At 42.6% G+C, this 13615-nt stretch overlaps 1 protein-coding gene across 1 annotated transcript in view; it reads right to left on the reverse strand.

Annotated features, from left to right (window-relative positions):
* The window catches only part of LOC121579071 (protein kinase C-binding protein NELL1-like), a 519122-nt gene that overhangs the window by 8015 nt on the left and 497492 nt on the right, over positions 1-13615 (reverse strand). The window contains exon 17 of the mRNA XM_041893338.1: positions 3704-3897. Within this exon, the coding sequence (XP_041749272.1) occupies positions 3704-3897 (194 nt within the window). The remainder of the gene's footprint in view (positions 1-3703; positions 3898-13615) is intronic.

A 13615-nucleotide genomic window follows, 5' to 3' on the forward strand; every position in this document is an offset into this window, starting at 1 on the left:
TCTTGTTAACAAACTATAGTTTTGGCAAGTCGGTTAGGACATCTACTTTGTGCATGACACACGTAATTTTTCAAACAACTGTTTACAGACAGATTATTTCACTTTTAATTCACTGTATCACAATTCCAGTGGGTCAGAAGTTTACATACACTAAGTTGACTGTGCCTTTAAACAGCTTGGAAAATTCCAGAAAATGATGTCATGGCTTTAGAAGCTTCTGATAGGCTAATTGACATCATTTGAGTCAATTGGAGGTGTACCTGTGGATGTATTTCAAGGCCTACCTTCAAACTCAGTGCCTCTTTGCTTGACATCTTGGGAAAATCTAAAGAAATCAGCCAAGACCTCAGAATTTTTTTTTTGATCTCCACAAGTCTGGTTCATCCTTGGGAGCAATTTCCAAACGCCTGAAGGTACCACATTCATCTGTACAAACAATAGTACGCAAGTATAAACACCATGGGACAACGCAGCCGTCATACCGCTCAGGAAGGAGACGCGTTCTGTCTCCTAGAGATGAACGTACTTTGGTGTGAAAGTGCAAATCAATCCCAGAACAACAGCAAAGGACCTTGTGAAGATGCTGGAGGAAACAGGTACAAAAGTATCTATATCCACAGTAAAACGAGGCCCATACCGACATAACCTGAAAGGCCGCTCAGCAAGGAAGAAGCCAGTGCTTCAAAACCGCCATTAAAAAGCCAGAATACGGTTTGCAACTGCACATGGGGACAAAGATCGTACTTTTTGGAGAAATGTCCTCTGGTCTGATGAAACAAAAATATAACTGTTTGGCCATGATGACCATCGTTATGTTTGGAGGAAAAAGGGGAAGGCTTGCAAGCCGAAGAACACCATCCCAACCGTGAATCACGGGGGTGGCAGCATCATGTTGTGGGGGTGCTTTGCTGCAGGAGGGTCTGGTGCACTTCACAAAATAGATGGCATCATGAGGAAGGAAAATTATGTGGATATATTGAAGCAACATCTCAAGACATCAGTCAGGAAATTAAAGCAAAAGGGTCTTCCAAATGGACAATGACCCCAAGCATACTTACAAAGTTGTGGCAGAATGGCTTAAGGACTACAAAGTCTAGGTATTTTAGTGGCCATCACAAAGCCCTGACCTCAATCCTATAGAAGATGTGTGGGCAGAACTGAAAAAGTGTGTGCGAGCAAGGAGGCCTACAAACCTGACTCAGTTACACCAGCTCTGTCAGGAGGAAAAGGGCCAAAATTCACCCAACTTATTGTGGGAAGCTTGTGGAAGGCTACCCGAAACGTTTGACCCAAGTTAAACAATTTGAAGGCAATGCTACCAAATACTGATTGAGTGTATGTAAACTTCTGACCCACTGGGAATGTGATGAAATAAATAAAATATTAAATAAATCATTCTCTCTACTATTGTTCTGACATTTCACATTCTTAAAATAAAGTGGTGATCCTAACTGACCTAAAACAGAGAATTTTTCTAGGATTAAATGTCAGGAATTGTGAAAAACTGAGTTTAAATGTATTTGGCTAAGGTGTATGTAAACTTCCGACTTCAACTGTATATGTCAATCAGTGCACTCCTCCTCTCTCTCCCTTCTCCTGTGTCTCTCTCTTGGCATCTTTCTTTTTTTTTTTTTTTCAGGGGGTAGATCAGCTTTAATATTGCAGATAGATTGTAACTTCCATCAATGTAATTGTCTGCATCACTTCCAAAGTTTTTTTGTTTTTTTCTCGCATATATATATATATACAGTGAGGGAAAAAAGTATTTGATCCCCTGCTGATTTTGTACGTTTTCCCACTGACAAAGAAATGAACAGTCTATAATTTGTATGGTAGGTTTATTTGAGCAGTGAGAGACAGAATAACAACAGAAAAATCCAGAAAAACACATGTCAAAAATGTTATAAATTGATTTGCGTTTTAATGAGGGAAAAAAGTATTTGACCCCCTCTCAATCAGAAAGATTTCTGGCTCCCAGGTGTCTTTTATACAGGTAACGAGCTGAGATTAGGAGCACACTCTTAAAGGGAGTGCTCCTAATCTCAGCTAGTTACCTGTATAAAAGACACCTGTCCACAGAAGCAATCAATCAATCAGATTCCAAACTCTCCACCATGGCCAAGACCAAATAACTCTCCAAGGATGTCAGAGACAAGATTGTAGACCTACACAGGGCTGGAATGGGCTACAAGACCATCCCCAAGCAGCTTGGTGAGAAGGTGACAACAGTTGGTGCGTTATTCGCAAATGGAAGAAACACAAAAGAACTGTCAATCTCCATCAGCCTGGGGCTCCATGCAGGATCTCACCTCGTGGAGTTGCAATGATCATGAGAACGGTGAGGAATCAGCCCAGAACTACACGGGAGGATCTTGTCAATGATCTCAAGGCAGCTGGGACCATAGTCACCAAGAAAACAATTGGTAACACACTAAGCCGTGAAGGACTGAAATCCTGCAGCGCCCGCAAGGTCCCCCTGCTCAAGAAAGCACATATACAGGGCCGTCTGAAGTTTGCCAATGAACATCTGAATGATTCAGAGGAGAACTGGGTGAAAGTGTTGTGGTCAGATGAGACCAAAATCGAGCTCTTTGGCATTAACTCAACTCACTGTGTTTGGAGGAGGAAGAATGCTGCCTATGACCCCAAAAACACCATCCCCACCGTCAAACATGGAGGTGGAAACATTATGCTTTGGGGGTGTTTTTCTGCTAAGGGGACAGGACAACTTCGCCGCATCAAAGGGACGATGGACGGGGCCATGTACCGTCAGATCTTGGGTGAGAACCTCCTTCCCTCAGCCAGGGCATTGAAAATGGGTTGTGGATGGGTATTCCAGCATGAAAATGACCCAAAACACATGGACAAGGCAACAAAGGAGTGGCTCAAGAAGAAGCACATTAAGGTCCTGGAGTGGCCTAACCAGTCTTCAGACCTTAATCCCATAGAAAATCTGTGGAGGGAGCTGAAGGTTCGAGTTGCCAAACGTCAGGCTCGAAACCTTAATGACTTGGAGAAGATCTGCAAAGAGGAGTGGGACAAAATCCCTCCTGAGATGTGTGCAAACCTGGTGGCCAACTACAAGAAACGTCTGACCTCTGTGTTTGCCAACAAGGGTTTTGCCACCAAGTACTAAGTCATGTTTTGCAGAGGGGTCAAATACTTATTTCCCTCATTAAAATGCAAATCAATTTATAATATTTTTGACATTCGTTTTTTTCTGGATTTTTTGTTGTTATTCTGTCTCTCACTGTTCAAATAAACCTAACATTAAAATTATAGACTGATCATTTCTTTGTCAGTGGGCAAACGTACAAAATCAGCAGGGGATCAAATACTTTTTTCCCTCTGTGGATGTGTCTTTCTGTATTTTATCGCTTTGTTCCTGTTTACTAGGTAGTAGCCAATAACAAAGTAGGTGTGAGGTGGAGATGTGTGTTTGTCAGAAAAGCTATATCTTGTGTGTGCGCGTATACCTGCATGCATGTGTTTGTCTGTGTGTGAACACAGTGATGTGTTGATGTGAGTGCATTCTTGGATGAGCATAGGCTCACATGTAGGTGTGTGTGTGTGTGTGTGTGTGTGTGTGTGTGTGTTAGTCTTACACTGCAGGAGCAGAGGGAGCAGTGTGTGTGTGTGGTGTGTGTTAGCCCTATAGCTTGCAGGAGCAGAATGTGTGTGTGTGTATGTGTGTTAGCTCTACCTTGCAGGAGCAGAGGGTGCAGCGGTCCAGGCTGAGGTTCCACTCCTGTCCGTTGTGTTTGAGGCCCTCCTCGTCAATACAGTCTCCACTGCAGGCCGGTCCAGATGTGCACACACAGTCAAAGCCACCCGGAAGGTTCACACACACACTGTCATTCCAGCATGTGTGTATCTGCGTGGCGCACTCGTCAACGTCTGAAACAGAGAATAGCTGTTTTACCAATCAAAAACAAGAATGTGTGACTTTCTTCGCTACACCATTTTCACCTCTCTACTTTATCTCTTACCTGTTCTTCCAGTGTTTAGTTTAGTTTATTAGGATCCTCATTAGCTGTTGCAAATGCAACAGGAGTGTGCCCAGAGACAGAGCATATCAACATGAATAAAACCCTGCAACAATATAACAATATACGGAATGCCCCTGAAATCTTGAAAAATAAAAAATTAGAAAATAGTTCTCTGGGAGGCAGAGAGAGAGAAAAATTTTCCTTTTCAAATGGCACCCTATTCCCCATATAGTGCACAATGTTTGATCTGAGCCTCAAAGGTAGTGCACTATATTGGGGATTGGGTAGCATGCACCCAGAGATACACCCAGAGTATGGTGAGGAGACTCGGTAGCCACGCCACAGATCAGGACACACTTAGAGAGTTTCACCTCCAGTAACAGCGCTGAATACACACACTAATTGGTGAAAAAAGTTCTGACTGGAATTTATTGTAAGTGTGACACATTATTTGCATAAATTAAATGAAATTGCCGTCAGGGAGAGACATATACTGTAAAAAATGTAATTGTGTTTCAACTAATTATTATTAAGTAACTGATTCCACAGCCTTTTTTTGTTCACTACATTTTTCTGTCAGTATTACCTGAATTTAAATGTTTTAGTTGGCCCAAACTTAGCTCCAATTTAAAATGACGTGTTTTCTCAACTTATCTCATATGTTGATTCAACTAGAAATTATTATTTAGCTCCAACTTGAGAACTTAGGAAAAAATGCAGTTTATTTTAAATGTGTTTGCTCAACTTGTCTCACACAGTGCATTCGGAAAGTATTCAGACCCCTTGACTTTTTCAAAATGTTGTTACGTTACAGCCTTATTCTAAAATGGATTAAATAAAAAAATTTCATCATCAACCTACACACAATACCCCATAATGACAAAGCGAAAACAGGTTTTTAGACATTTTGGCAAATGTATAAAACATTTAAAAAAGAAATACCTTATTTACATAAGTATTCAGACCCTTTGCTATAAGACTCGATATTGAGCTCAGGTGCATCCTGTTTCCATTGATCATCCTTGAGATGTTTCTACAACTTGATTGGAGTCCACCTTTGGTAAATTCAATTGATTCAACATGATTTGGAAAGGCACACACCTGTCTATATAAGTTCCCACAGTTGACAGTGCATGTCAGAGCAAAAAGCAGGCCATGAGGTTGAAGGAATTGTCCGCAGAGCGCTGAGACAGGATTATGTTGAGGCACAGATCTGGGGAAGGGAACCAAAACATTTCTGAAGCATTGAAGGTCCCCAAGAACACAGTGGCCTCCATCATTCTTAAATGTAAGAATTTTGGAACCAACAAGACTCTTCCTAGAGCTGGCCGCCCAGCCAAACTGAGCAATCGGGGGAGAAGGGCTTGGTCAGGGAGGTGACCAAGAACCCGATGGTCACTCTGACAGAGCTCTAGAGTTCCTCTGTGGAGATGGGAGAACCTTCCAGAAGGACAACCATCTCTGCAGCACTCCACCAATCAGGCCTTTATGGTAGAGTGGCCAGACGGAAGCCACTCGTCAGTAAAAGGCACACGAAAGCCTGCTTGGAGTTTGCCAAAAGGCACCTAAAGACTCTCAGACCATGAGAAACAATATTCTCTGGTCTGATGAATCCAAGATTTAACTCTTTGGCCTGAATGCCAAGCGTCACGTCTGGAGGAAACCTGGCACCATCTCTTCGGTGAAGCATGGTGGTGGCAGCATCATGCTGTGGGGATGTATTTCAGTGGCAGGGACTGGGAGACTAGTCAGGATCGACGGAAAGATGAACGGAGTAAAGTACAGAGAGATTCTTGCTCTAGAGCGCTCAGGACCTCAGACTGGGGCGAAGGTTCACCTTCCAACAGGACAACGACCCTAAGCACTCATCCAAGACAACGCAGGAGTGGCTTCTGGACAAGTCTCTGAATGTCCTTGAGTGGCCCAGCCAGAGCTCAGACTTGAACACAATCGAACATCTCTGGAGAGACCTGAAAATAGCTGTGCAGCAACGCTCCCCATCCAACCTGACAGAGCTTGAGAGGATCTGCAGAGAAGAATGGGAGAAACTCCCCAAATACAGGTGTGCCAAGCTTGTAGCGTCATACCCAAGAAGACTCGAGGCTGTAATCGCTGCCAAAGGTGCTTCAACAAAGTATTGAGTAAAGGGTCTGAATACTTATGTAAATGTGATATGTCCATTTTTTATTTTTAATACATTTGCAGAAACTTCTAAAAACATATTTTATCAATTGTAGAATAAGGCTGTAACGTAAAAAAAAGGAAAAGGTCAAGGGGTCTGAATACTTTCTGAATGCACTGTATGTTCATTTAACTATAAATTATTATTTGAGCATCTTAAGGAAAAAAGGCTGTGGAACTAGTTACTAAATAACACTAGAAATGTCATTAGAAATGTCATACTAAAATTGACTTCGTCTCAGGTCTAACAACACCCGTGCCAATATAACCTACAAACACCTGCTTCGAGGGCATTATCACTTAAATATGGGCGTATGCCATAACAGGGCAGGCCACACCCACGATCCCATAGTCAAGATGGCTGCGACTCACAGTCCGTTAGTGTGGTGAAAGCGAAGACTCCACAGATTATAAGAATATGTTATTATACAACGTAAGCTTTGATTTCATCTGTGTTTGAGCTAGAGCTACATGGGGGGTGTCAAATGAATCGTTAGGTTTTTACGAACAACCAAAGTAGCCTATTACCAATGAAATCAAATGTCCACCCAGCTTTGGCATAAAAATGGCTTATCAGGGATGCAAAAAGAAAGTGAAAAAACAAGCAAACTTCCCAACAGGGGGGTAGAAATATGACAAAAGCCAGGTATACAGAGAAAGACGCTTTGGAGGAAATTCTTAGTGAGTCAGACACAGCGGCTGGAAGCGACCTGGACCAAGATGACAATTACTTTTTGTTTTGTATTTACAGTTTAGCGGTGTCCTGTCCTGTGTAGCCTATATCATGTGTATCATTCCAAAGTAGTTACATATTGTATATATTTCACATTAGTTTGCTGGTAAAAGTAGAATATATTCTTTGTAACTTTGGAGAGGCCACCAAAAACTACTCCTAGATCAGCATTCCAACTCTGAGATGCTTTGTGGACAGAGGTGAGCTTGCTGCTCTCTCTCACCTGGCCAGTTGTGAAGGGGCAGTTTACAATTCCCCTGGCCTGCTATGTGCAGTGGGGAGGGGAGCCTACTGAAGGAGTTAGACATTTACAGAGTTTCACGCTGAGAGAGGGCTGTGAGATGGTGTGCTAAAAGTCACCAGTAGGGTATTTGTAACAAAGTTTAGGCTGTGTGTTATCTTTTAGTAAATTGATTTTACATTAGTGGTCCTCTGTAGCTCAGCTGGTAGAGCACGGCGCTTGTAACGCCAAGGTAGTGGGTTCGATCCCCGGGACCACCCATACACAAAAATGTATGCACGCATGACTGTAAGTCGCTTTGGATAGAAGCGTCTGCTAAATGGCATATTATTATTACAGTAATGTAGTGTTGTAAAATTAGTCAACTGTAATGATATATATCTTACTGCAATATTGATCCCTTTACATTCCTTTATTTTATTCCCCACATTGAGGATGAAGACGTTTTGGAGAAAACCACCCACCAGCAAGTGCCCCGCCACTCAAGGTCTTCACCCTCCCCTGCCAGATCCACAACCTCCACTGCTGTCTCTAATGCTATCTCTACTGATGGTTCAAGCTCCACCACTACACAAAGGCCCCACTCCTCTACCACTATCCCCACTGCAGGCCCTGGCTCCACTCCCCTCTCAGCCAGTTCACCTTGAGGTGTGGGTGCAGGGAGGACACCTAGGCCTCAACAGAGAAGAGGGAGAAACAGAGGTAGAGGCACTGAAACCAGCACAACAGAGGGAGATGAACCTGAGGACAGATGGCATACGGTCATTGAAGATTATGTGGAGCCAGTACCACCCAGGTTCATTTGGATGTCCCCTGGATATTCCCTGACACCACCACAATGTTTGAGAGAAGTTGATATTGTAGAAATGTTGTTTGTATAGTGATCAATATCTTTTAGGCATATTCGATGTGTAATAGCAGTGGAATTACCTAATTTACATACTTAGGACACTTTGGAGAGGTTTATGGGACACTTGGAGATGTCCCTTGACTGCACCTAACACCCCTTACTAAAATGTCTGTAAAGTTCTATCTGTTTTGTCTTATCAATCCCATTTTTTCCCCAGAAGTTTTTTTTACTTGTTGTGGAAGCCATCTGATGTGTTTCCAGCTCTATTCATCAATAATTGACATATAGCTTGTCCATGAAAGATGACTTTTAAAATAAAAATAAAATGGTTCGTTTGTGTGTGCTTGATCTTGTGTGATCTGAACTGTGCCATTCCTATCTATGTTCTGACCATTTCCTTATAATCTCCCAGGTGTTACATTTCCAATGATACCAAGTTTATGCATGTCCTTATCATATAACTGCTCATTAAAAGCAGTTACTTTTGGTTATGTCTATTTAGGTGGAAATCTACAATTTTGCCATTACATTTGTGTTCTTGTAACCCTGGTTGTGCTGAAAACAAAATAGTAAAACACTTAATTGTGAGGCTAATATAAGGGCTGGACATGCAGATACATCTCGGGACGGATAGGGTTAAGACAACACAAACCTGTCTATTAAGCCATATACATGAACACAGTGCAAACATTCTCACATTGGGCCAATGAAAATAAATGGTATATCCTGAAAATATATGTTTCTGATTCAACACTACTCTAATGGACCTCCACTAAGACACCTTCATCAGCAGCATACAATGACCATCAGTTCAATAGTGATAGTAGTACATTCTGAATTGAACAGCATAAACATAGACAAACAACTGTTTGATCTTCTGAAACTATATTCTTTAAGATCAACAACAGTAAAGTTGTTTTTGAAATGAGCCATTCTTCTATGATGTGTGGCAAGAGCTCCCTTTACAGTTAAAAGTAATTGTTTATGTAAATTGTCCTCATTAACTAGAATTCCTAGATACATAACTGTTTGCATGCAAAGTAACAATGCTGGAACCTTGTGTTCCAGTAATTACTCAAAATCAAAATCATAATAAAGTCAAATATATCAAATTCCCAGTTATGCTACAAAACCAACTTTATAAGAGGTTTTAAAAATAGGTTCTATTTGACAAAAAATTCCATGACGTACCCTAAGGCATTGTTGGCAGAATAGATAGATGCAGTTCAATACATTATTAATATAATGCAACAATACATTTCTTGGTAGACCAAAAAATATTGCTATCAGGTTGTAAATCACGGAGCCTAACGTTAGCTAGCTAGCTGCTGGGAGGCATGCCATGTGATTGGAGGAGTGGGTGAGTGACTGACCTTTTCCCCTCATATCGTTTTTGGCGGCTACAGCTACAGTGGGGAAAACAAGTATTTGATACACTGCCGATTTTGCAGGTTTTCCTACTTACAAAGCATGTAGAGGTCTGTAATTTTTAGGTACACTTCAACTGTGAGAGATGGAATCTAAAACAAAAATCCAGAAAATCAAATTGTATGATTTTTAAGTAATTAATTTGCATTTTATTGCATGACATAAGTATTTGATCACCTACCAACCAGTACGAATTCCGGCTCTCACAGACCTGTCAGACCACATGACCTTCTCCCATTCCTCCTCTGGATCATCCAGATGGTCATTGGCAAACTTCAGATGGGCCTGGACATGCGCTGGCTTGAGCAGGGGGACCTTGCGTGCGCTGCAGGATTTTAATCCATGACAGCGTAGTGTGTTACTAATGGTTTTCTTTGAGACTGTGGTCCCAGCTCTCTTCAGGTCATTGACCAGGTCCTGCCGTGTAGTTCTGGGCTGATCCCTCACCTTCCTCATGATCATTGATGCCCCATGAGGTGAGATCTTGCATGGAGCCCCAGACCGAGGGTGATCGACCGTCATCTTGAACTTCTTCCATTTTCTAATAATTGCGCCAACAGTTGTTGCCTTCTCACCAAGCTGCTTGCCTATTGTCCTGTAGCCCATCCCAGCCTTGTGCAGGTCTACAATTTTATCCCTGATGTCCTTACACAGCTCTCTGGTCTTGGCCATTGTGGAGAGGTTGGAGTCTGTTTGATTGAGTGTGTGGACAGGTGTCTTTTATACAGGTAACGAGTTCAAACAGGTGCAGTTAATACAGGTAATGAGTGGAGAACAGGAGTGCTTCTTAAAGAAAAACTAACAAGTCTGTGAGAGCTGGAATTCTTACTGGTTGATAGGTGATCAAATACTTATGTCATGCAATAAAATGCAAATGAATTACTTAAAAATCATACAATGTGATTTTCTGGATTTTTGTTTTAGATTCCGTCTCTCACAGTTGAAGTGTACCTATGATAATAATTACAGACCTCTACATGCTTTGTAAGTAGGAAAACCTGCAAAATCAGCAGTGTATGAAATACTTGTTCTCCCCACTGTAGATGCAGGTGTCATTTGGTTAGCTAGCAAAACATTTGAATTGCTTTGCTAGCTAGCTATGCTGAACTTGAACGACTGTTTTCCAGTTAGTATATCACTTGTGTTCATAAATTGTGCCAGAGCGCCGAATAACGGATGCATTTAAGAACACTCAACACCCACTGAATATGACCGTGTCAGTAAATGTAGGCAAATAAAAGTAGCAGTCACGAACGCTCTAGATAACATGTAAACAGCCTAACCAGCTTGGCTAGGGTGAGTAAAATGATCAGTGATGTGTTCTCTCATTTGTATCTGGAAGTAGCAAGCCAGCCAATTTTAGCCAGTTAGCTTGGGTGCTTGACCGCCGGTGTGAGGAACACTCGGATCAACCCTACCTACTCCTCGGCCAGAGCGTCCAGTGTCAATCGTGCAGTGTGCGCTCTGAGTGCTTGGAGAGCGAAACGCTCTGAATTTATGAACAGACAATCTGACAATGCTCTGAATTTACGAACGACCGACTGACACATTGGAGGCAATATATGAACACACCCTTAGCTATTTGTCAATCAAATTAATTTGGCATTAATCAAATGGGCAGGCAAGTTTCCATTCAGTTGTCAAAATGTGGGTTGGGAAAAGCATCGTTTATCGATGCAATTTTGACGGCCAACTAGCTGAAAAAATGTATCTAATGTTACCTCGTTAGATTTTAGTTAATCTCGCTCTGGCTAGCATTAGTTGTTGATGTTGTTGTTGTTGATGTGCATAACTGAGGGAGGGAGCCTAGCGTTTCATGGTTGTTTGATAAATAGGACTGTAAAGTTCCCAAATGTAAGAGGACTTAAATATTTACATATTTGCAGAAATCCATTCAGGTGTATTTTGTGGCTTTTGGCAAATGCGTTCCAATGATCTAAAGTCGTGCTGTTGCTACTGCCTGTAAACACACAGTCCAGTTCTTAGTGAATGTTGGTAGGCCCTTCTGGCAAATGGCTTATCTACTGAAGCTCTGATTGACTATGGCGCACCGGTCTGCGTAGACTCTGGTCCTGGACGAGACAGGTGTTTTTATTAGGTTTTATTTACTGCATTGTGTATTAATTGTCCAAATGCACGGCCGCTTTCCCACTCTATATTTATTACTATAGAATTTTCACAAATGCCTTAGTATACATAATTCCCAAACATTTAAAGAATTTATGAAAACGTGAAAATGACCATATACTCACTTGTCAGAAAATTTAGAAAAACGTGTCATATTCTTGCTGGGGGTGTATTGACCATATTTAAAAAAGATTTAATGTTGCTAAAATGCTGTCAGTTCCACTTTAAAGAACAGTACAGCAATATCCACTGGACACAAGCCTTTCTCATGTCCCTGTTATAAACCAGAGCTCAGCAACAAAATCACCCTGTGTGACAGAAAAGCGTCCCTCTATGCCTGCAACAGTCTGTTTCTCAGTGACTGAATTCGAACGGAATATTGTTCACCGAGATGCATGAAGATCTTTTGCACAGCCTCAAAAGAGTATTTCCACTCCTGGGGATACTCAATGCTGAGAGCGTAAAGCAGGCTGAAGAGCACTCCAAAGGCGGTTGGGAAGTCTGGAAGTCCCTCAAGGACAACTTGTCTCTCCAGCATGACAGCCACATTCAGCGCTGACCTCGGGCCTGCAGGATCCTCCACCATCTCCAGGACACTCACTTTCACCCCACTGGTGTGCCTTTCCACAGCATCATCTGATTTGGAGCACAAAAGAGAAATGTTAATAAATCAAGTATTTTCACAAAATGTATCCGCTATCATTTCTTACAACCGACAAGAACTCTTGAACATCAGATCGGCAGTGACTAACCCCAATTCCGGCTTCTACTTCGACTCATCTGCCCTGGGCTCTCTCTGTAATTCCAACCCAATTTCCGGGCTACCCAAGAGAAAAAGCTGGCGTTACAGAGGCAAGAGAGGGGGGATCCATGTGAGATTAAGGCGTAGGGAAAACCGACCACCTCTTCCCTCCATTCTACTGGCTAATGAACAGTCACTTGATAGCAAGACGGATGACCTCCGATCGCGGATTTGCTACCAACGGGACTCTCGGAACTGCAATATTCTTTGCTTTTCAGAAACATGGCTCTCAGACAAGATACCCCCCATGGCTATCCAACTCAATGGATTCTCCATTCATGTGGCAGAAGGGACAGTGGAGTCGGGGAAATCGAGGGGGGAGGGGTTTGCCTCTTCATCAACTCCAACTGGTGTACTAATTCCAGCGCGGTGGAAGTGTCGACCCACTGTTCACCAGTCTTGGAATACCTTATGCCCACCGCATGTGGCAGGGGCTACAGTCCATTACGGATTACAAAAAGGATGACCCAACCGTGATCTGCCCAACGATGCCTCTCTACCATACAAAGTTAATGAATTTTATGCAAGCTTTGACAACAACATCGAGCCGGGTGTGAGGGCCGTCACCGACCCAGAGGACTGGGTGATCTCACTCTCTGAGGCCGATGTGAGAAGGGTTTTTAATCAGGTCAACACCCGTGGGGCCGCGGGCCCCAACGGTATTCCAGGGCGCATTCTCAGAGCATGCGCAGAACAGCTGGCAGGCATATTCACGGTAATTTTCAACCTCTCCTTGTCCCAGTCTGTAATCCCCACATTTATAAATGACCACAATGTTCCTAAGAACTCTAAGGCTTCATGCCACAATGATTATTGCCCTGTAGCACTCACAATCATTAAGTGCTTTAACCCCATGTGGTCCTCTGTAGCTCAACTGGTAGAGCACGGCACTTGTAACGCCAAGGTAGTGGGTTCGATCCCCGGGACCACCCATTCACAAAAATGTATGCACGCATGACTGTAAGTCGCTTTGGATAAAAGCGTCTGCTAAATGGCATATTTTATTTTTATTTTTGCTTTGAGAGGCTGGTTATGGCACACATCAATTCCACCATCCCAGCCACCCACTCCACTCTAATTTGCATACCGTCCCAACAGATCCATAGATGACACAATCTCAATTGCTCTCCACACTGCCCTCACCCACCTAGATAAGTGGAACACCTATGTGAGAATGCTGTTCATTGACTACAGCTCAGCGTTCAACACCATTATCCCCTCCAAGCTCGTCATCACGCTTAGGACTCTGGGTATGAACACCTCC

This window comes from Coregonus clupeaformis, chromosome 3, assembly GCF_020615455.1.
Source record: "Coregonus clupeaformis isolate EN_2021a chromosome 3, ASM2061545v1, whole genome shotgun sequence".
In the NCBI taxonomy this organism is placed as follows: domain Eukaryota; kingdom Metazoa; phylum Chordata; class Actinopteri; order Salmoniformes; family Salmonidae; genus Coregonus; species Coregonus clupeaformis.